We start from the raw sequence: 22,582 nt of genomic DNA, 5'->3' as shown, positions 1-22,582 counted from the left end.
GCTGGCACTATTCTGAGACGCCCTCGTTACCGGCCGCCCGGGGTATGTGGAGAGCAGGCTGAGAGCAGAGCCAGGCTGGCGTGGAGGTGGCCCTGGCCAGGGCTGGCGGGTGGCCCGAGACCAACGTGGCAGTGAGGGCTGCCGGCCCTCCTCGGGGCCCATTTCCCAGTGTGGTCAGCACCGCCCCCACCCCAGCCCTGACCCATGCCCAGACCGTGATCTCAAACCAGCCAGGCCCATTCATTCTTTATTCCGGCGGCATACAAATCACTACAAAACTTTACAAAAGAGCTTGGGGAGTTCATGGGGCCCTCCCCTGTCTCGGCAGAGGAGGGAGACAGGAAGGACGGGGAAGCCTGGCAGTGCTGGCACCCCTGAGGAGCAGCCTGGGTACTCAGGGTCAGGTTTCCCGGGCCACTCGGCCCCCACCAACGAGGACCGCCCACTGTGTCTGACAGCAGGCTCCCCCGGGACCTCCCACGCCCCCCACCCATCCACCCACCTGTGTCTGTCTCCCCTGCCTGGCTAAGGTACTCTGGTCAAAGGCAGCCTCTCCCTCCCGCCCCTCCCTCTGGCAGGCAGCTGGTGCAGGGAGTAACCTAACCCACCTCCTGACAGCACTGGTCCCCAGCCCCTGACCACGATGGGGGGCCGGGCCTGCCCTCCCCACCCGGCCCCACCCTGGCTGCTCAGGAGGAGATGGAAGAGGGCAGCTCCTCTCCCCCCAAGGCTGCCCCCCACCCACCCCCCGCCCCCGGCCCCATGCGCCCACAGGCTGGTTGGAAAGAGTCACTTGAGGGGCGAGGCAGATCCAGGCGGGGCCTCTGGATACTGGCAGCCGCGGCCCCTCACTTGGGGCTGCTGAGCTGGGGGTAATCCTCTTCCGAAGGGGGCGCCAGCTTCAAGTCAGGGCCGAAGAGCTTGTCCCCGCGGGGGAAGGATTTCTGGGGCTGCGAGGGGTCCCTGTGGGCAGGGGAATCCTGCTGCTCCTTGCGCTCTGGCTGCGCGCTGGGATTGGGGTTCCGCACGATGCCCACAAAGATGGGCAGGTCTATGGTGTCCTCCAGGATGAAGAAGAGGAAGGGGCGGTTCACGCTGAAGGAGGAGAGGGACATGCGCGACATGGCCGTGCTGGTGGCCGCGGCCGCCTCCACGCCAGCCTCGTTGAGCTCCAGGGTGGACTGATGTTGTACGCTCGACACCACCAGGCCCTCGTCGGAGATCCCGCGCAGGTCCGGGGCCAGGAACAGCTCCTGCAGGCCTGGGCGGGCAGCACAGAAGAAGGCCAGTTAGAGCTGCCCTCTGTCCCCAGGCTGCCTGGACCTGTCTGGCATCCTGGCCACAAAGCGCCACTTAACTCCTGTGCAGACTTCAAGTCTCGCCTTGAACGTCACCTCCTCCAGGAAGCCTTCCCTGAGCCCCAGCTCCAAAGTCAGGAGCAGCTGCCTTTTCAACATCTCCCAGGTGAACTGGAGAGAAGCCCCCTGTCTCACCACCTGTGCTGAATGCTAAGTACCTGATTCCTCCTGTGCTCACCCCACTATTCAGAGCTCTTTGTATGCAGTGGGCTCCCAGTGCCTGCAATATTGAAGTTGCTTAGCGAATGGCCGGCGAGAGGGTGTTTCCCTTCAACCATGTGTCACCCAGCTTCTCCTGCTCCGTGCCCCACCTAGGCCAGGCAGCAAGGCTCAGAGGCCACCTCAGGGATTCTCTGAAGTGCGGGGCTTTGGGAAGCACAGCAAGGTCCCTGAGTGGCCCCAGCTCAGCCCACATCAAACCCCTTTCTCCTCCCCAAGAGCGGGACCCCAGGCTAGCTCTGACAAAGACCTGCTGCAAGCCAGAGGCTGTCCCCTCCCCCACGGCGCGCAGCCCCCTCACCCAGTTGGCTGAGGGTGGTCACCAGGTCCAGCTGGTGTTTCAGGAGCAGCTTGGGCAGCTGGACTTTGGTGGGCCTCTCCCGCAGTGAGGGCTGGTGCAGGATGTCCCAGCTCAGGTTGCTCAGCACCTGGGACACGTTCCACTCAAAGTACGTGGGCACGAGGACCACAAAGCTCATGTTGTTCTTAAAGGGGAATTGAGCCACCTACAGATAAGGGAAGGAGAACATGAGGACTGGAAGCTTCCAAACTTGGCTGGGGTCTGGGCCTATGTTCACTGAGACTGCGGGGGCTTGGTGGGGCGGGGCGGGGGGAGGCGGGCACCACTGGGCTTCCAGTCTCTTCTTATCAGGGATGACTTTGACCTCACCACGTCTTCGCTCCGCCCACACTGCAGGCTGCCATGTGACCAAATGAAAGCATGCTTTTAAGCCCCCCAGCGGTGTCTGTCTCACCACACACTGGATTTCTGTCTCTTCTGCTACCAGTTTGCTGTGCAAGCCGGAGGTGACCAGGCACCTGTCTGCCTCTCTGGTTTTCCATGTGTACACAATCAGCATGGTCACTGGCTTTTACATTCTCCCTTATAACAAACTCCCACGGGAACAGCATTGTGGCGAAGTGGTTAAGCCGCCACCTGTGATGCTGGCATCCCACATGAACGCTGGTTCAAGTCCCAGCTGCTCCACTTCCGATCCAGCTCTCTGCTATGGCCTGGGAAAGCAGCAGAAGATGGCCCAAGTCCTTGAGCCCCTGCACCTGCAAGGGAGACCCGGAAGAAGCCCCTGACTTCTGGCTTCAGATCAGCCCAGCTCCGGCCATTGTGGCCATTTGGGGATCTCCAGGCACCCTCTCTTTTTTTTGCCCTACTTGGCACTGACCACTGACCACTGTCCCCAGGAGTTGGACATTCACTTGTATGCTGTATCTCTTGTCTCCCAGTACTGCTTGAGACCCACTACGATCCTAGTGCCAAAAACAGTATCTGGCACAGAGCAAATACCCGATAGATTTTCACTGAATGAGTGGATCTAAAAAGGCCTGGAGCCTGGATCCTCCTTGGTGCAACCTTGCCGAGCTGCCTGCCCCAGGACATGACCCCGAGGAAGGAGGGTGCCCCTTCAGCTCTGCGGCTGCTCCACAGCTGCCCACCCCCTCCCCCACCGGCCAGCCTGCTGGGCAACCAAGGGTGACCTGGATCTCAGGCTGCTCCAGCAAGAACCAGCGCAGAGGGTACTTGTGGGCTTGCATCATGTCCACTGGCACCGTGAACTGCTCGTCCAGGTGGAAGGAGTCTCTCTGGGTGAGGCTCGGGTCAAATTTGCTCCTCCAGAAACCTGCAGCCGGGCACAGGGCGGTGGTCATGCACATGGGAACAGCAAGGGCTCCCTGCCTCCAGCACGCCCAGAACCCACTCAAGGGATGAGAAGTAGAAGCCAAGACCTCAGGGGGTGCCATGCCAGCGGGCACCTAGCCGATCTGAGTACCCCTGTGATGCAGTGTCTGTAACGCTGCATATCTCTGTAGGAGTTTTTTAACATCTAGGCTTGTATCTTCCCCAACCTGTGCAGTGCTCCCAGGAATGCCCACTGGGTCCTTGAAGACCCTGTTTCCTCCCATTGTCCTCTCTCCTCAACAACCCCATCCTGTTGCCATTCCAGGGCCCCTACCCCACACACGCCCAGAGAGCCCCCTGCCTCCCAACCCAGCCTCAGAGCTAAGCCTGGCCAGCCCAGCTTGGGCCCATGGGCAGGGGGAGGGCCCCTGAGCAGGCACTCGAGAAGAGGAGGCACGCACCCTGGAAGTGGATGGCATTGAGGAGGAGCAGCACGGTGCTGTCTGGCAATTCTGAGAGGAAATCCTCAATCTTCCCCTCTGTGGCCTCCTTCACCCATTGATTGATGTTCACCAGGTCCTCCTCCTGCCTTCCTGTCAGGCTCACGGGCTTTGCACCAAACAGCTGCTCTGACAGCTTCAGGAAGTCCTCTTTGATGGGGAAGCCTACGTACAAAGGACCACACGCTCTTCCCAGGGCTCAGGGCTGCCCACCTGAGGCCAACCCCCTCTGCCCCCTCGGTGCCCGCCCGCCATCAGCACCTACCTTTCTGCAGGTACATTCTAGCAGCCAATCGGAACGCCCCTGGGCCCAGGTTCTGGCAGAGGTGGCTCAGCAGGTGGGGGAGGCAGGGCCCTGAGTCCACATGCAGCACCTGTTGCAACCTCTGTAGCGTTTGGTTCTGAGCACCTGGAGGGGACCCCACGGGCTGAGGCCGAGGTGAGGGCTCTTCCCCACGCCCCTGCCCACTCCGGGGCCTCTGCAGAGCCGCGATGAGTATGCCCACGGGACCACATGCTCTCCTTCCATAAACCCAGAGTGACGGGACTCAGCCCTGCCTCCAGCAGAGCTGTACGCTGGGCGACCTCTCCAGACCTCAGCGTCCCACCACGAGACGCGCCAGGCCGCGGAGGCCCTGTAGCCATGAAACACTCGCATGGACATCAGCAGGGGAAGTTGTGCATAATCGGGTCCTCGGCCTACTCCTTGGGGCTCTGACTCTCAGGGGCTGGTGGGGGCCCAGGAATCTGCATTTTTATCAAACATCCAAGTGACCCCGATGCGGGAGCCACCCACGGGTAATCTCTGGACGAGTGAGTTCTCCCTGCCTCCCAGCTGTGCTGGTCTGGACAGGTGCTGCCACGGTACCTAATGCCAGGTGAGACAGAGCCAGGGCCACACTCAGGGGCGACAAGACCAGGTTGGGGCTGGTGGATGCTTGTACCACCAGAGAAAACAGGTCAGTGGTGAAGGTCATCATGGCCTGTGCCAGCCTGCGCCTCTGCTCCGGGGTCGGGGTTTCCCTGCAGTCTCCTGGGGACATCTTCAGGGCAGTCTGACCGTGCAGCTCCTGCAGGGACAGGTCAACAAGGTCAATGGGGTCAGCTCCGATTTCTTTCTTGAATACCTCCTTCAGAGCCCCCAAGCCCATCACAGACCTGAGAGCCAGCTGGAGGCACTGCCCTTGTGACCCCGCCCCCACCCCTGCTGATTGGCCCGCCTCCCTCGGGCCCCGCCCACTCTTCCCCAGCCCCACCTGGTTGTACCTGGTTGACCCACTTGAGGAGGGCGAGCGGAGGCAGCTTTTCCTGGCTCGGACCACTAGTTAGCTGCAGAAAGGAAAAAACGGGTGAAGACCGGCCCTTCCCACGGGTCCCCCGCCCTGCCCGGGCCACAGGCGACACCAGCTGAGCCTCGCTGCCCCCCACCACCACCGTGCTCCTCACTCCCCGGTACCTGCCGGCCCACCGGCTCCATGGCGCTCACGGGAGGGAGCTGTTGAGAAAGGGGTGAGGATAGACGGGGAGCGACCCGTCCCCTCCGCCCCGCCCCCGGCCTCTCCCGCCCCCGCGTCCCCAGGCCTCAGCCCAGTCTCACCACCGCGCAGGGGCCTTGCAGGCAGGACAAGCTGAGCACCAGGAGCCCCCGGAGCAGCACCATGTTCCTGTGTCGGGGACAGGGAGCCTCGGTTCTGCGCTCAGCCTAGGAATCCTACCCACGCGGTCACAGGCGGGGAAGGCAGGAGGCAGAGCAGGCGCCAAGACCGCTCGGTAGGGGCGCGCCCTTCCACGGGCTCCTAACTGCCCCCACTGCTGCTTTTCCCTTCTTTCTTTGTAGTTTCCGGTTTTTCACATTTCACTCGCGGCAAAGACTTTGGGAGAAGCATGAAAACAACAACTACACTGTGGGGCCAGCATCTGGTGCAGCGGGTTAAGTCTGGGACATGCCCATCCCACAGAGTCCCGGCTGCTCCCGTTCCCATCCAGCTGCCTGCCAAGCACCTGGAGGCAGCAGGTGACAGACGGCTCAAGTGCCCGGGAAGTGGCCCCCCACGTGGGACCCCAAATGGCTTCAACTTGGCCCAGCTCTGGCCGTTGCCGTCCTTTGGGGACTGACCCAACCAGTGGATGGGAGATTCTTCTCCCCATCCCCCATCGCTTTACCTTCCATGCAGATGAAAATGAAGTTTTTAAAATAATAATATAACAAATATTTTTTTAAAAATCCCTTGTTCTCCCAAGGCCTGAAGTCAGACCTGGCTTTGAATCCAGGCTCTGGCTCTTGCCAGAGGAAGTGGTAGCAGAAGTCTGCACCTCCCCCAGCATGTATTATGAGGACTAAAATATAAAACAGCCTTTGTCAACCCTGTGCACAAGTGCCCGGGACTCGGCTGAAGGCTGCAGTCAGCCTAGCTCCAGGCCCCCTCCTCTGGACAGCCTTCCTTGAGGCCTCCTTCATGGGGCTCCCACCCAGGGCTCCTGTCCTCCTCGAGGCCCCCTCTCCAGGGCTCCTGTCCACCCCGAGGCCCCCTCCCCAGGGCTGCTGTCCACCCTGAGGCCCCCTCCCCAGGACTCCTGTCCTCCTCGAGGCCCCCTCCCCAGGACTGCTGTCCTCCTCGAGGCCCCCTCCCCAGGGTTCCTGTCCACCCTGAAGCCCCCTCCCCAGGGCTCCTGTCCACCCCGAGGCCCCCTCCCCAGGGCTCCTGTCCACCCCGAGGCCCCCTCCCCAGGGCTCCTATCCAGCTCAAGGCGCTCCCCCCAGCAGGGCTCCTGCCCGAGGGCTCCTGTCCAACGTGCTGTCCAGGGGCCAGTCTTTATCAGGCTGGTCAGGTGTGTGAGACCCTGAGGGCTTGGCAGGGGTGATGGGGTGGCTACTGCTGTTGACCCAGCAGGGGCCCAGTGAATGACTCTGGCCAGAGCCACCTTTGCACTGATGAGAATCGCAGGTCCTGTCCCCAGCTCAGCCCCGGGCCAGCTCTGGAAAGCCAGGCTGGCAGGTGAGGATGGGTATCATTCTTGGTCTAGGGAGGTCTTACCTCTCCTCACCCCGCTGCACCCCATCTCAGGGCCAATCCTTCTGGGGGAGCCTGTCACCCCTGGTCTCACCCCTGTCACCCACAAGGGCCCTTGTCCAGGGCCCTAATCTCCAACCTGGGCATGGAGTCTCCAGGCCAGAAGAGGCCTCCTGTTTTCCAGCCCGAGGGTGCCTCCTGGAGTCCCCACCTCGGCTCCTCACCGCAAAATGAGCCTGGGCACCCGCAGGTCTCCCGGACAGACGGCTGCCCTCCTCCTCTCCCACCCAAAGAGCAGGCCGGGCCACCCCTCCCCTTGTACCTCTGCGGGCTCCTCGCTGTCGCACACGATGTTCCACTGGCCCCACTTTGGTGCTCCCCACGCTCTGCCCGCGGGCTACCGCCAGCCCAGCCTCCCCTGCCCTCCCACCAGGACCTTTGCTCCTAGCCAGCCCTGGTGCACACTGCTTTCTCTTCTGGTAAATATTGACCTGCATATCCGGTTAAACATTGATGTGGGGGCCAGAAGCCCCTTTCCCACCAGGGCATCTAATCCCCAGCAGCCGCCCAGGGCCCCACTGGGTTTACGTCCCTGGGAGGCTGAGGAGGAGGCTGGACCTGGCCAGTCAGGAGGGCAGCTCCGGGAAACACGGGCAGCTGGAACTGGGTCAGAGCTTCCAGCAACCCCACGGGGCGGGAATTATCATCAGCTGTCTCAGGGAGGCTACGTGACCTGCCCAAAGACACAGAGCAGGGCCCACGGTCGTATCCACATTCCAGCTTCCAGCATCCTTTCCTCTCCCCTCCCCCACCCACTGCCTCCCTCGCCCAAGGGCAGGCCCATAAGCCTCTGCAGAGACCTGGGGACAGGAAGCCTAGCCCCAGCTTGTACGAGCTGGGATCCTGTCTGGCTGCCTCCAGCCTGGGTCTGGAAGGCAGGGAGGGTGGGGAGAGGGGCAGAGCCAGAGGGTTGCAGCCTTCGGCATCCTCCCTCTTCAGGAGCCATGTCTCCTTACTCTCTCAAGGAGGAAGGTTCCAGAAACTGGCCTGGGGCCGCACACGCCAGAAGCCCTGCCTCGCACAGTAGTGATCAATCTGCCTCCCCTCTCCCTGCCCCATTTCTCAGCCCCTTCTCTCGGCAGGGAACTTGCTGGGTCTCAGCACCTCCCCAGCCCCTACCAGCAGCAACAAGACCAGCCCCACTCTGCTCTGTGGCTCTTAGAAGGATTTATTGGTTCTATTTACATCTATTGCAAATAGTGAAGAGGCAGCAAGGGCCACGCATCTGACTGCATCTCTGCTCCAGAACACAAGGACCCAGGGACAGACCTGGGGACAGCCCAGGGTCTTCCTGTCCCCCTGGGGAGCCCTGAGATGCACAGATGACTCTTCTTGCCCCTTCTCTCAAGGCCTCCTGGGTTCTGGGCCCAGCCAGGTGCTGCCTCCTCAGCTCAAGGCACAAACGCTGTGGTTAGGGGAGGGCAGGCAAGGCAGGGGTCATTCCTGGCAGGTACCGGCTGGCCCAACCCCCCCCCCCTTCCCTGATCCTGTCCTCTTTCTTCCCCTTCTGGTCCCAAACCAGGTAGGGCCTGGGCTGGACAGACACCTAAACCCCAGACCAAGGCCCTTAACTCCTGGGTCGTGGCCAGCCCTCTTGAGGCTGGAGGCCAAGCACCATCGGTGCCCTGGCCTGGGACAGCTTCCCTGTCCTTGGGGGACAGAGGCAGAGTCCATTAGGGGAGGGGGTGTGCTTGGTTAGAGGTTGGCCGGGCAGGACCGGGCTCCCTTCCCCTCCCTAGGGCTTCCCCTTCCCGGGTGGGCCCAGAGGGCAGAGCTGGGAGAGCGAGGGAGCAGCGCTTTCCCAGTGTCCTTCACTTCCTGCTGGCCAAGGACAGCGTCTCTCCAAGCCACGACGGAGATCCACTCCCGGCAGCCTTGGTCGTGCTGAGGAGCCAGGGGCCAGGGCCCCACAGACTCACACTCAGCCTGGCAGGCCACACTGGGCACACCTGAGCCCTGAGGCCCGCCTGCAGGGAGTTGCCGGGAAAACAAGGGCGAGAGCTGGACTCCAGGGGGGTTGGGCAGGGGCGTCGGCCAGCCCAGCCTAGCCAGGTCCTGTCTATGCCAGGAGGCGGATGAGGCCGTTGTCTGAGCCCAGCAGGAGGTGGCGTTTGGTGGGCAGCAAGGCCAGGCTGGTGAGCGTGCCGCGGAAGTTCTCGGAGCTGAGCTTTGTGGTGGCCTGCGAGGGCGGCTCCAGCAGGGAGCAGACGCCAATCTTGTTGGCCACGGTGCCGGTGACCACCTCGCTGCCGTACAGGTCGAAGGTGTGGATGGGGTCAGAGGCGGACTTGTAGTGGTGTGTGGGCTTCTGCTCCAGCTCCTTCCAGACGGTCAAGGAGTGGTCCGAGGAGGAGCTGACCAGCACGCTGCCCTCCACGGCCTGCCGGCGAGAGAAGAGCCTCAGCAGGGGCCTAGGCCCTCCTGCCCACCTACCGTTTCCTCCCACTGTCATGGGGAAGGCAGGCCGCCCAGGAGTGACAGGCTGCCACCCTCCACGTCATCTTCACGTTACTTGACATGGACAGAGCAAGCGTTGCTGACCTCATCGTCACTCTGCTTCAAGAACTTCCTGTGTACGGGCAGCGTGCTGGGCACGCCTCCATCACTACATTAATCTGCCCCATAACCCTTTGCAGGAGGTGCTGTCATTGTCCCCACTTTAGAAGAAAAAAACTGAGGCTAAAAGAAGATAGATAATCACACCCAGGTCACAGAGCCAGGAAGAACACCCAGGCAGAATTTCGAGACACCTGGAGCCCAAGGTCCCCGGGGGCCCAGGAGGGACCTGAGGTCAGGCCACCCTTAGCATCAGCTCAGAGGACAGTTCTAGCTGCCTGAGGAGATGCCCCATAGGAAGCCCTAGGCCACCCTCCTGGGCTTCCTGAGCAGTTCCTTGAGGCCTGTGACTGGGGATGGGAGTGGGGAGAGCAGGGGATGGGTGGAAAGAGCTCTACTGCCAGGCCTGCTCCTGCCCCCCCCGCCCCAGGCAGCCCAGCAGGGGGCATGGACTCTGCTCAGGGACCCAGGGGCAGTAAACAGCCTCCTGGCTGAGCTTTATTTAACCTGAACTGGGTCACGGACAGGGCCCGACCCTGATCCTCCAAGTAAGACAAATATGGACAAGAGTTACTCATTAGAACACCTCCGTGGAGCAGAGGGGGCAGGCTCTGCCCTCCGCCCCTGCGCCCCGGAGCCTCCTTCCTCCAGAGGCCCCAGCAGTCCTTGAGCAGGTGCAAGGAAGACGAGCAGAGGTGAGGGGCTGGCGCAGGGGCCAGGGCTGGGTGCTCCGGGGAAGGGGACCCAGCCCATCACCTTGATCTGCAGGATGTCTCCTTCGTGGGCTGGCCAGCCTCGAAGAATCAGGCCCGTGCGAGTGTCCAGGAGCACCATGAAGCCCGAGGAGAAGCCGGCCACAACGCTACGGCCGCTGGGGCTGACTGCCAGGGAGCGGACCAGCCCAGGGTTCAGCCCGCCACCCAGGCGGAACTCATGCTGCAGACAGAGGGAGACCGAGTGAGGCGGCCCCACCCACCCCAGCCCTTCACCGCCTAACCCCACAGAGCAGGAAGGCCTGAGCCTCTGACCCCCATCAAGGGCTTGAAGGAAAAGCCCAGAACCCCACCCCCATCACAGGCCAGAGTCCCGCCTGCCAGCGTTTGCTGCTGTGGGTGATCTGTCTCCAAAAGGAAGTCAAGAGGTGCCTGGGGACAACTCCCAGCTTTGTCTCTCTGTGGGTCTCTCCTAGGGCCTGCCAGGTCCCCGGAGAACCAGAGAATACACCCGGACCTGCAGGCCAGGCTTCCTGCAGTCCACGAAGCGCAGGGTCGAGTCAGAGCTGGCCATGGTGATGCTGGTGTGCGGGGCGGGCATGACAGCCACGGCCGTCAGGGGCACTCGGCTGTCCGACGGCTCCACTGTGCGAAGCGTCTTCCCTGGGAAGGAAAGGCACCAAGGGCCTGCGGTCTCAGCTGCTGAGGGCGCCAGCCCCACCCAGCCCCCCACGCACCCCATACCTGCCTCTCGTCCCTGTAGCGATCCTCAGAAATTGCAAAGCATGTTTCTTGATTCTCCCACCTTCCCCTTTCCACAACCAGGCTAAGCTCCCATCCCCAAAGCAAAGCAACCCCTTCTCTTCACACGCCGCCCCTCCTCCCCCTTCTGAACCCCACTTCTCTCTGTACTGATGCTAAAAGGGTATCGAACAACCATTCGCCAAACATGCGCTACGTGCTGCAGTGAGCCAAACCCAAACATGCGTTATCTTCTAAGCCGATCTTCCCAATTCCCATTTTACAGGCGAGAAAATGGACACTTTCAACAGCAAAGTGACTGGCTCAGGCCCCTCAGCAAGTAGGCAGGCAGGCCGATTCAGACCCAGGTCTAACAGGTTCGAAGCCCCAGCTGCTCGTCTGTACGGCCTCACCGGGCCTCCTCCTTCCCAGAGGCCTGGTGGGGTACAGGACAGCAGCAGCAGAACAGGCCTCACCTGGGCCCGCTCACCTGTGAAGGGGTCCCAGACGTGCACGGCCCCGTCACAGCTCACCACATACTGCGGGGCCTCAAGCTGGCCCACGTAGAAGACGCTCTTGCGGTGCTGGGTGTAGACGAGGCGTGAGGCCGTCTCGCTGGTCCCGTCGCCGTAGTTGTAGAGCGGCCAGAGGCGCACGGTCCGGTCCTTGCTGCCACTGAGAAAGAAGTCCTCACTACTCAGGGCCGCTACACACTTCACGGCCCCCGAGTGGCCCGGGAAGCTCTGCAGGCGGATCTGGTGGAAGTGGAAGTGGGCGTCCTGCTGGCTCACGCCGATCTCGTACTGCCAGTACGCCAGCCAGTTCCCGCTCAGCCCGTGCGCGCTGCGCGGCAGCTCCCGCTTCAGGGCGTTGTCTTCGGCCCCGGCGCCCAGGCCCCCGCTGCCCACCCCGGAGATGGGGCCCAGCGGGCCGGGGCTCTCGGGCTGAGGGTCACTGGGGATCTGGATGCGGTTTCCAACCAGCACACTCCCAAAGGTCCCTGAGTGGCTGTCATCCTGGGGGCAGCCCCCACCCTGGGGGTCTCGCTCAGCGCTGCTGCTGGGCACGGTGGGCTCCACGCTGGCAGGGTTCTGACTGCTCAGGCTGATGCTCTCCAAATACAGCCCCGCCAGCTCCCCCACCAGCTCGTGGTTGGGGATGATTTTCCGGATGATGTCACCTGGAGGGGAGTGGGAGAGGCCCCAAGGTCAGGGAGGAGCAGGTGGGAATCCGGGGGTGGGGTAGGGCAGGTGCTGGCTATGCAGCTGTGGGCAAGTAACTCCTCACTCCCCTCCCCAGGAAGACGCAGGCCCGTTCACTCGGTGAGTGCGCAGGGTGATGGAACAAGGCGCACAGTGTGCCCCCCCGCCTCCCACCATGGAGGTAGGATGGCCACGCCTCCAGCCAGAGCCATCCACTGTACTCAGACGGGACAGATGGTAAGGTAGGCAGAGTGCCAGTCCGCAGGGCGGTGAGCCCCTTGCTCTCTCGCAGGCACCTCTGGAGACTATCAACACATCAACTGACTCCCCGCCTCCCCAAGGGACACCACGAGCCGCCTCCTGCACCCCTCTTGCTGGCCAACGCTCTATCTCTGTTTCTCTGTCACCCTGGGATCCAAGGTCTGTGGCCAGATCCCTTGGCCCAGAATCCAACACCTGCTTAAAAGTCACTTTTTGCCTCTGGGGTCAGGGAGGAAGCCGGGAGACGGGACACGGCCACGGAGGCCTTGCAGGGGAATGTGATGGGGCAGTACCCAACAGGCAGGAGAAGGGCACGTAGATTGTGTATGCCATCTCCAGGGTGAACACCTTCTGCAGCTCGTCCAGCAGGGCGGGGTCCACCGGCCGCTGCTGCCCATCGGAGAAGGCCGCCTCTGGCAGCTGGCCCTCGCTGCGGCCTGCAGAGTCCCACTTCAGGTCCTGCGGGCAGCAAGCCCAGGCTGTCAGGCGGGCCCACAGCCCCAGCCCCAGCCTGCCCCAGCCCCCGCCAGGACGGCCGAGCCACCTGGTGCCGAAGCTCATGCAGCTGAGAGAAGACCTGGAAGAAGGTGGCCACGGGCTCGCTGAGGTGCTGCTGGACCATTTCCTGGCCGATGCGCAGGCAGATGAGGGCGATGAGGCTGATGGTCTTCACGCACAGGACGGTGCGGGCCTGGGCCCCACTTGGGAACCTAGAGAGACGGCCATGAACGCCAGCACCACCCCCCCAACTCCCCGCCCTGCAGGACCAGGTAAGAATCCACTAAGAGGAGCTCCGAGAGCGAAACGGTCCAAGTGGGAAGAGGGGACTGAGGCACAGGAGGAAGGACCCCCGACACCCAACCCAGTGTTAGTCTATTTCCTCGGAGCTTTGCAGCCCCCTGCCCCGGGCTGCTCCCCCACGGTGCCTGGGGCGGGGGCCTACCCTGTGACAAGGGACGTGAGGAAGCTGAGCACGGGCAGCAGGACCTCGTGGCTGAGCCGGGGCAGGATGTCCATGAGGGTGGTGTCCGAGAGGTACACGGTGATCTTCTGAGCCAGGGTCACCGCAGCCAGCAGCCCTGCCTCCTTGCGGCTGTTCAGTCGGCTGGGGCCCGAGGCACTTCCAGGGGCCACCTGAAGCCACAGAGTTAAAGATGGCCAGGCTGCCCCTAGGGCCCCTGGACCTCAGAGATGGTGGGCCGGCCCTCAGCTCCTCACCTCCCCGCCCTGGGCCTGCCAGACTGATGACTGACCAGGTAGCTGATGTAGGGCAGGTACTGATAGGTGAGGACGGGCTCCCCGTACAGGTGGGCGATGTGCAGGAGACAGCTGAGCACAGGTGCTGACACCACGTCACCCAGCACCGGCCTCCGCTGGTAGATGTTGCCGGCACTCAGCGGAGGGCTCTCGCCACTGCTGACGGTGAACTGCTGCCGAGTGGGCCCTGCCAAGGAAGAGCCCACAGCCTTGAGCAGCCAGCAGAGGGCAGGAGGGAGGGTGCCCTTCCAGGCCTGCTGTAGCCAGTCCTGCTCCCTCGCGCCTGTAATGTGCCCGGGGAAGGACCCAGGACCTGGCGAGGAAGCGGTTTGCAGTGGGAGCGGGAAGGACCCCCACCCCTACACCCCACAGAGGGCTGAAGATGGCCCGGGATGAAGCCAACCACAGGTCTCACCAACGTAACAAGAAGTCAGCAGGCGGAGCAGGTTCCGGGCCACGTGGCGAGAGGCCACAGTGGGGCCGAGCTTGGCGGACAGCCAGCGGACCATCTTGCAGGCGGTATCTGCAGGGCAGGAGCAGGCCCTGAGCTCCTCGGATAAGGGTGGCTCACCCCGCCCCAGTCCTGCAAGCAGCCTGGCCACCCTTGTTCCACCCTGCAGTTAGCAGAGGCAGAGGCCCTGGCCTGTGCGACCCTGGCTGCTTTCCTTGGGCACAACTTGCAGCAAGGGTCCCCTGCACTGATTCTTCCCAGGCTCTGTAAGGAGGTCTGTCCGGACGGGCTCCCTCCCTGGGGCCTCTCTTCCCTCTCCCACCACGTCTTCAGTGGAATGATGACAGCCTCAGAACCTCACACACGGGGCTGGCATTATGGCACAAAGGGCCACACTGCCACCTGTGACACCAGCACTCCACATGGGTGCTGCTTCAAGTCCCAGCTGCTCCACTTCTGATCCAGCTCCCTGCTAAGGTACCTGGGAGGCAGCAGAAGATGGCTCAACTGCCCTGGCCCATGCCCTCCATGTGAGAGACCTGGATGGGGTTCCAAGCTCCTGGCTTCAGCCTGGCCCAGCCTTGGCCATTGCAGTTATTTGGGGAGGGAACCAGTAGACAGACGATCTCTCTCTGTCTCTCCCTCTCTTTCTTTAACTCTGTCTTAAGAATAAATAAATCTTTAAAACAAAGAACCTCACACATACTGTTCCCAGGCATGGAATACTCTTCCCACTTCCATTTCTGCCTGCCTATGTCCTAGTCCTACTTGAATCTCAACTGTCGCTACTTTCAAAGATGCTCTCAGGGCCAGTGTTGTGCTGTAGCGGGCTAAGCCTCTGCCTGCAATGTCGGCATCCCATATGCGTGCTGGTTTGAGGCCAGCTGCTACCGCTTCCAATCCAGCTCCCTGCTAGTATATACGTCTGTGAAAGCAGCAAAGATGACCCAAATACTTGGGCCTCTGCACCCATGTGGGAAACCCAGAAGAAGCTCCTGGCTCCTCCCTTTGGCTTGGTCCAGCCCTGGCCATTATAGCCATTTGGGGGAATGAATCAGCAAATGGAAGACTTCTCTCTCTCTCTCTCTCTAACTCTGCCTTTCAAATAACTATAAACCTTCTCTGATTCTGAAAACTAGCTCCCAGACCCATTCCCATTCCCTCACAGCAACTCACCCTGCTCTTTACAGACGAATGTGAGACTTATCACACCAGAGGGGATCCCCAAGAAGGCAGGCCTACATCAGCACCCCAGGTGGCCCTAGCTCAATTTGCAGCCTGGCGCACAGTAGGTATCCACCAGCAAGAGCACTTGGCCGCCACCTCCCGGACCTGGGGACTTACCAAGGAGGATCCTCTGTTCTTTGCCTTCCGACTGCCCGGTCAGGGGCTCCTCCTCTTCCTCTCCATCTCCCTGGCCATCACCAGCCACGACAGTCTCCATGGACAGCACCGTGTCAGACAGAGTGAGCTCAGATGCCCCCGTGACCTCATCTTGTTCCGCCCCCTCCTCCTCCTCCAACACCACACAGCCTTCTTCTTCCTCCTCTTCATCCTCTGAGCCCTCGCTTTGCTTCAGGTCCTGGCTGCTGTCACCTGACCTGAGGCTGCTCTTGTCCACAGGGGCGCAGCCCTCGTCAGTGGCCCGCTCCTCCCCCAGAGAGGTGTCACTGGTACTGCTCTTGTCACTCAGCCGGCCCAGGCTCAGGGCCTCAGCCTCCTGTGGAGACCCAGCCACGTAGAGCCCAGCTTGGAAATCCTCTGTCTCGGGAAGATCGGCTTGGTCATGGAAGCTGACACCAGATGTGTAGTCGGGAAGCCCCAGGCCGGAAGAGGCTGCAGGTTCCTCGTCCATCTGAATCTCCTCCCCAAAGGCACAGGAGCCAGGCCCGGGCCCTGGGAGCTCAATTTCCTCATCCTCAGCGGCCCCCGCCAGGCCCTTGTTCTCCTCCTGGGAGGCCTCCACCCCAGCCAGCACCTGCAGGACGTGGGGCAGCAGGTGCACAAGAAAGGCCTGGAGGCCCAGCCGCACCATCAGCTGGGCCACAAAGCAATCAGTGTACAAGTAGAAGCGGCCATGCAGCTGACAGGGGCTCTCGTAGGCACCAATGAGAGGCTTCAGGAGGTACTTATTGGCATTTTTGGGGCCCAGGGCCTTGGCAACAGGCTCAAATAGGTACCAGGCCGCGTACACGGCCGTGTGCTCCTCGGACATGAGTGACAGCACGAAGGGCAGCAGGATCTCCAGGCCCTCGGGGGTGATGTCGCTCAGCACTGCACCCAGTTGCTGCCACAGAGCAAACACCAGCTCCCGGCCCTGGGCCTCGTCCTCCACACGCCTTGCCTGGTACAGGAGGATGAACTTGTGCAGCGCCGGGAAGTAGAGGGGGAAGGGCACCACCGAGCTGAAGGGGCTGAGGAGCTGGGCTGGGCACGGTGGGGGCAATCCCTGGGAGACAGGCCTGTACTCAAACAGAGGGGCCAGCCCGCCCCTCTGTGCTACTGTGGGGCCTTCAGGCCCACTCAGCTGCAGGAGTGTGTCCAGCACCGGCTGTAGGGACACAGGGACCTCCTTGGGGTGACGTAAGCATAGCCCCCGAACAGCCTCAAAGCGTACCCACAGAGGCGCGTGCGGCGGCAGCGTTCGGACCCTGGTGGCAAACACCATCTCAGCCAGCAGGACACCCAGGGCCTGCATGTCCCGGTGGAAGAGGTCCTGCAGCTGCACAGGTGGCTGGCCCTGGGGCTGCTCCGGCACCTGCAGCTGGCCCCCCAGGCCTTTGGCCAGGAAGTTGCCCATCTTCTCCAGCTCCTCCAGAGCCTGCACGGGATTGAAGCCCTCGGGAAGAAGGATCTTCCCCTCTTCACCCTCCCCAGGGTCTGCCCCAGCAGCTCTGTACCTGCGGCTTGGTCGAGAGGTTGAGGCCACAGAGAAAGACAGGAGGCCAGCAGGGGCTGGACTGGAGGAGGCACCCAGCTGGTCCCCTGCTTTCCCGGCGAGGGAGATGGAATCCAGAGCTTCCGTGGCCTGCTCCAAGTCGTCCTCCCCTGCCACGGGCCTGTCTCTGGTCCAGCCAGCCTCACACGGAGCGGCCTCCAAAACCACCCTACCCACCCCATTCGCTAGCTGTCCTTGGAAATCCTCCTGGCCTGTGGTCTCTTGGATGGTCTGGACCAACAGCCGGGAGATGAGAGGGGGCTCGGGGGCAAGGGCGGGGGTCCCGGCCAGGCGCTGGGGGTGCGGCTGGTCGAAGAGCTGGACCACGCCGTAGCTGGTCAGGTGGGTGTGAGCGTCCACCAGGTGCAGACACACATTCTTCTCCTTCACGGCCTCCTTGCCCTGGAGTTTGTAGCCGAAGGTGAGGTCAATCCAGTGGTGCAGGTCCCGCGACACCTCCTGGCTCTCCAGCAGCGCCCGGTGGGCAGCCACAAACTCCTCACTGGAGCTGCACCAGGCTGGCACATCCAGGTCGGGCATGTCGGGGTGGATGGAGCAGAAGATAGAGGGGTCGGTGTAAAACTCCGGGATGCACTCGTCAGGTGTCCAGCTCTGCATGCGCTCCATGCTGGCGGGATACTCATGGGGCTCCCACTGGGCTCGGACGTGGCCGCAGAGCACGGAGCGCGGCGTGCGCCGAGCCTTGTACACGTAGTACGTAATGTCGGAGAGTACGTCTGAGATGTGGTGAGGAACGTGAGGCGGCTCCCCGCCGCCGGCACCGCCGGCCACGAACGCCTGCCGCGTCATCTCGTACGTGAAGTCCAGCTGCTTGTCCCCCTTGTTGAGGCGGAACTTGGACTTGCGCAGGTCCCGGAAGCGCCCGTGGGGCGTGCTGAAGTCCACCACCCAGGGCAGCACCGGGTGGTAGTTGGGATCCCCCTGCCGCCGGCCTGCCAGGCGGTTCAGCTGCATGAGGTAGTGGAAGTTGCTGAGGCCGCCGTGCACCCAGTCCAGCACGAAGCCCCTCAGTTCTTCCTGGCGGGTGGGACACCCGGCGCCCCTCGGCCCCTCTTCTCCAGACTCCCCGCCCGCCCCATCCCTCACCCCAGGGTACCCCTGGTGCTCATCGTCCTCCGGCCTCTCGTAGGCACTCAGGTCCAGCCGGAGCTCACTGCAAAGCTTCTCATCCACAGCGACGTGGTGCAAAGACAGGGCCCCACAAGCCAGCCCCTGGCGGTGGCAGGCCTCCATGGCCCTCAGCACACGGAAGAGAAGGAAGAGCACTTTGGCTTGGCTGTTGGTCAGCTTGGCAGGGCTGAAGGTGACCACGTCGTGCAGCGAGAACTGCACGTAAGGGTGTATGACGTACAGCATCTCCGGCGACTCCAGCAGAGCCTCGGCCCGCAGCAGACTGGGGCAGGCGGGGCTGCCCCGCGGGAGACAGGGGCCATCTCTGGCACATGATGGGCCCTGGGTGGCTTCACCCACTGGCAGGAAGGGGCAACCGTACACCCTCTGCAGAGCCTGCCGAACCGACTCTAGGGCAGGGACGGCTGAGGGGGCAGGGCTACGACTATAGGGCTGCGCGTAAGTGTGGTACGCGCGGCGCCACAGGTTGCGATAATTCTGGGAAGCCACGTCCTGCATGAAGCGAGTGAGGGTCTCGGGGCCGCAGGACCCCTCCTCCAAGGGCAGGCCCCCGGCCAGCGGGTAGGACAGTCTCCGTTTCCGCAGCCCGTGCACCTCCACTCGCGTCCAGCCGGGGGGCAGCCTCTGCACCGAGCGCTGCAGCAGAGTCTTGACTTCCGCCTCGCCCAGGCCCTCCGCCCGCGGGCAGGGTCCCAGCCGGCGCTCGCGGAGGCTGGCCAGCCAGCGCGCGGGCACCAGGGCCACCACGTGGGCGCCCCCCGGAGCCGGAGCCAGCTGCCGGGCATCTATGTTCAGGTCCCTCTCCACGCTCCGGAGCAGCTCCTCCATATCGGGGCTCGGCGGCGGGGACCAGCCCTCCGCCCCGGCGGTAAGAGCGATGTCCCGCCCCCCGCGCCCCTGGGCCATCTCCTCCCGGCCGCCTGGGGGCAGCGCGGGGCTGAGCCCGGCCACAGCCCTCCTCGCGATGGCTTCCGGGCTGCCAGGCCGGGCGGGTCGGGCTGGGCCGGGGACAGGAGCCGGGGTGCAGACGGCTGGGGCGAGCCGGCGGCAGAGGAGGGGAGGGCGGGGAGCGCTCTTACCCCTCCGCAGGGTCCGGCGCTCCGGGCGCGGCGGGGCGGGGGCTGCGGGGCGCCAGCGCCGAGCTCCACCGTGACGGGTCAGCTGACGCGGGTCACGTGACCGCCCCGGCACGGAAACAACCGCACGTGGCTCCAAAGGGCCGTGAGGGGGGGACCTCGCCACCCGCCCGCGCCCTCCCTCCCACTGCTCGGTTCGGGCCTGCTCCCGATTTCGTTTCCGCCTGGTGCAGGACAGAGCTCCCGCCGCTGCGGGATCCGCGGGACTTCCCAGCCCGGCACTGTTCTCTTCCGCCCACTGGGACGCCGACCCAATGGGGGGCACTCTTAGCCCCACAGCCAGCCACAGAGCTGGGACCCGGACATGAAGCCCCCCTCGGCGCCTCCACGCTGTCTTCCAAACGAAGGAGCTTTTTCATTTTCCAAAGCATTTGGTCAGTTACAGTCCATTTGGCCCTCACGACTCAGTGAGGTAGGGAGGACGGTTTGTATTGTTTGTGTTTTACAGGTGCTACCTGAGAGCCGCCAAGAGGCTTGCGGGAGAGGCAGGAGACTTCAAAGCTGGAGCACCCTCCCCAACCCCCCAACCCCTGTCCATGCTGTCTCCAGCACCTTTCTTAAACTCTGGGAGATCGGAGGGAGAGAAGCGGCCCAGGCTCCAAGTTCCCCCAAGACTTCCTGTTGCAGCTTGCTTCCGTGTGGGTGCCACAGAGCCAGCCAGCTGTGTCTGGGAGTAGGGAATGGAAACTCAAGAGTGGACTCCCGCAGGGGCTGTTGGATCTGACTCACTGCAGGACACGTGGTCCTGGTCTGCAGTGAAGCCACTGGCTCTGCCCTTTGGAGTCTCACTCCTAGAAGGAGCGTGGGCATCGGGCAGGAGTTTGGGGCAGAGGTGGGGCCCCCATAAAGGCACCTGAGGAGAATGCAGGCCACATCAGAGAGAAGACAGGAAAGGTTCAGCCACGACCCGCTTTCACCTGTCTCCTCTTTCTTGAAGGGCCATTGGGGCCCCTGATGTGCTTGGCCACGTGACATTGGACTGCCACTTATGGTGCATTTACCAGGAGCTAAGCACCTTGAATATCGTGTTGTTTAGTCCTCTCGACGCCACTGTGGTGTAACAGGTTAAATCACTGCTTGTGGAGCGGCATCCCACATGGGCACCAGCTCCACTGCTCCACCTCCTCACCACCACACTTTTTTTTAAAAGGCTGATTTATTTATATGAAAGGCAGAGTGACAGGGGGAGGGCGAGAGGGAGAGATAGAGATCTTCCATCCACTGGCTCACTCCCCAAATGGCCACAATGGCCAGGTCTGTGCTAGGCCACAGCCAGGAGCTTCTTCCAGGTCTCCCACATGGGTGCAGGGGCCCAAGCACTTGGACCATCCTCTACTGCTTTCCGAGGTGCATTAGCAGGGAGCTGAATCAGAAGTGGAGCAGCCAGGATTCAAACTGCAGGCATCCCAGGTGGTGGCTTAACCTGCTATACCACAATATCTGCCCCACCCTTTTAAGAAAATATTCTTATACCTATTTTGATGTTACCTTAGCTGACTTGCTCAAGGTCATGTAAAAAAGCTAAGGAACAGAAGAGCCAGAATTCAAATCCAAGTGTGTTCCATTCTAAAACCAGTACTCACTGGCTGCGCACCATTGTTTTTTAACCTGGGAAAGGTGATGATCCTTTATTCCCAATTTTGATCTGAGTACCTGATGACAGATGGTGTGTTTGAGAGGCAGACAGTGAGCTCCCATCTGCTGGTTCATTCCCCAAATGCCCTCAACAGCCTGAGGCTGGGCTAGGACCAAAGCCAGGAGCAGGGACTGTGATCCAAGTCATCCACATGTATGGCAGGGACCCAGCTACTTGAGAACATTGCTTGCTGCCTCCCAGGATCTGCATCAGCAGGCAGCTGGAGCCAGGAGCCTCAGCTTGGAGTCAAACCCAGGTACTGTGATGTGGGAGGATGGCTCTTAACCGCCATACCAAATGCCAGCCCCGTACTTCACTAATGTACTAACTACTAATGAAGCAGTCCCTTTAGTCCTCGCTCTGGTCTCAGGCTGGAAACAGGCACTATTTTTCTGCAAGTCTGCCTGTGCGACACCCTCTAGTGGTGCTTGCACTATATTGCAGCAGTGACCTTGAGTGTACCTACCTTTATCTCTTGTAATTACTTCTCCTTCCCCTCCCCTGAAGGCACACGTCCTGTCCTTGGAATGTGGCGCACTGCTGCCCTGAGACCTCTAGGGCGTCAGTACCTTCCCTGATCTGAGCTCTAGGGCAATTCACACTCAGGGCATGCTTCTGATCCAGCAGTCTGGAGACCCACAAACCTGGATTTGTTGTTGTTGTTGTTGTTGTTGATTTACTTATTTCTTTGAAAGGCAGAGTTACAGAGAGGCAGAGAGAGAAAGAGGTCTTCCATCCATTGGTTCACTCTCCAAAGGGCCACAGCAGCCAGAGCTGGGCAGATCCAAAGCTAGGAGCTTCTTCCTTGTCCCTACCCTGCGAGGGCAGGGGCCTAAGCACTTAGGCCATCATCTACTGCTTTCCCAGGCCATACCAGAAAGCTGGATCACAAGTGGAGAACCAGGGACTCAAACTGGTGCCCATATGGGGGGTCCCAGCACTGCAGGTGGTGGCTTTACCAGTTACATCACAGCACCTGCCCCCACAAATCTGGATTTTTTTAAAGTTTTTTTTAAAGTATTATTTATTTATTTATTTTTTTGAAAGGCAGAGTTACAGAGAGGCAGAGGCAGGGAGAGAGAGAAAGTCTTCCATCCACTGGTTCATTCCCTCAGATGGCCAGAGCTGCGCCGAACTGAAGCTGGGAGCCAGTAGCTTCCTTTTTCTTTTTTTTCATTTGACAGAGTTAGTGAGAGAGAGAGAGAGAGGTCTTCCTTCCATTGGTTCACTCCCCAAATGGCTGCCACAGCCGGAGCTACACCGATCCAAAGCCAGAAGCCAGGTGCTTCTTCCTGGGGCCCAAGCACTTGGGCCATCCTCCACTGCCCCCTCGAGCTACAGCAGAGAGCTGGACTGGAAGAGGAGCAACCGGGACTAGAACCTGGCGCCCATATGGGATGCTGGCACTGCAGGCTGAGGATTAACCAAGTGAGCCATGGCGTAGGCCCGCCAGTAGCTTCTTCCGGGTCTCCCACATTGGTGCAGGGGCCCAAGGACTTGGACCATCTTCTGTTTTCACAGGCCATAGCAGAGAGTTGGATTGGCAGTGGAGCAGCCAGGACTCAAACAGGCACCCATATGGGATGTCAGCACTGCAGGCGGCAGCTTTACCTGCTATACCTCAGCACCGACCCCCAAATCTGGATTTTTAATAGGCACCCCTAATTCTGATGCAGTACCTTTTAGGCCACAACTTGAGAAATAATGCTCTGTAACAGCTTTACTCCCAAATTTTCCTCTCCCGTCCCCCAAGAC

The 22,582-nt window shown here is 61.7% G+C and overlaps 2 protein-coding genes across 3 annotated transcripts; both read right to left on the bottom strand.

Annotated features, from left to right (window-relative positions):
• Nucleotides 1-729: 729 nt before the first annotated feature.
• Nucleotides 730-7,257, bottom strand: SERPINF2 (serpin family F member 2). 2 transcript variants are annotated; one of them, XM_062216904.1, is made up of 10 exons: nucleotides 7,047-7,257; nucleotides 5,311-5,377; nucleotides 5,170-5,208; nucleotides 4,980-5,042; nucleotides 4,582-4,783; nucleotides 3,979-4,122; nucleotides 3,675-3,878; nucleotides 3,072-3,214; nucleotides 1,879-2,083; nucleotides 730-1,261 (listed from the first exon to the last, which is right to left on the bottom strand). In XM_062216904.1, exons 2-10 carry the CDS (start codon nucleotides 5,371-5,373, stop codon nucleotides 849-851), a joined length of 1,476 nt encoding a protein of 491 aa, XP_062072888.1. In that variant the 5' UTR covers nucleotides 5,374-5,377; nucleotides 7,047-7,257; the 3' UTR covers nucleotides 730-848. The 2 variants fall into 2 exon arrangements, with proteins under 2 accessions (XP_062072888.1, XP_062072887.1); XM_062216903.1 differs by lacking the exon at nucleotides 7,047-7,257 and adding an exon at nucleotides 6,864-6,997.
• A 669-nt stretch (nucleotides 7,258-7,926) lies between these two features.
• On the bottom strand, nucleotides 7,927-19,156 carry WDR81 (WD repeat domain 81). The gene is made up of 10 exons (XM_062215707.1): nucleotides 15,310-19,156; nucleotides 13,930-14,037; nucleotides 13,511-13,701; nucleotides 13,201-13,391; nucleotides 12,802-12,967; nucleotides 12,551-12,716; nucleotides 11,285-11,974; nucleotides 10,571-10,716; nucleotides 10,097-10,276; nucleotides 7,927-9,164 (listed from the first exon to the last, which is right to left on the bottom strand). Exons 1-10 carry the CDS (start codon nucleotides 18,959-18,961, stop codon nucleotides 8,844-8,846), a joined length of 5,811 nt encoding a protein of 1,936 aa, XP_062071691.1. The 5' UTR covers nucleotides 18,962-19,156; the 3' UTR covers nucleotides 7,927-8,843.
• Between the last annotated feature and the right edge of the window lie 3,426 nt (nucleotides 19,157-22,582).

This window comes from Lepus europaeus, chromosome 18 (genome assembly GCF_033115175.1).
Source record: "Lepus europaeus isolate LE1 chromosome 18, mLepTim1.pri, whole genome shotgun sequence".
Taxonomy (NCBI): domain Eukaryota; kingdom Metazoa; phylum Chordata; class Mammalia; order Lagomorpha; family Leporidae; genus Lepus; species Lepus europaeus.
Note: the sequence above shows the minus strand (reverse complement) of the source record. Positions and strands in the feature narration are given on the sequence as shown.

Coding starts and splice junctions, on each gene's coding strand:
- SERPINF2 (XM_062216903.1), bottom strand. Junction 3,879..3,978: donor TAGAATGTACCTGCAGAAAG/GTAGGTGCTGAT, acceptor CTTTGTACGTAG/GCTTCCCCATCAAAGAGGAC. Junction 1,262..1,878: donor GACCACCCTCAGCCAACTGG/GTGAGGGGGCTG, acceptor CTGCCCGCCCAG/GCCTGCAGGAGCTGTTCCTG.
- WDR81 (XM_062215707.1), bottom strand. CDS start 18,961: ATGGCCCAGGGGCGCGGGGGGCGGGACATCGCTCTTACCGCCGGGGCG. Junction 13,702..13,929: donor GCTGACTTCTTGTTACGTTG/GTGAGACCTGTG, acceptor CTTCCTTGGCAG/GGCCCACTCGGCAGCAGTTC. Junction 10,717..11,284: donor CGTCTGGGACCCCTTCACAG/GTGAGCGGGCCC, acceptor TTTCCTTCCCAG/GGAAGACGCTTCGCACAGTG.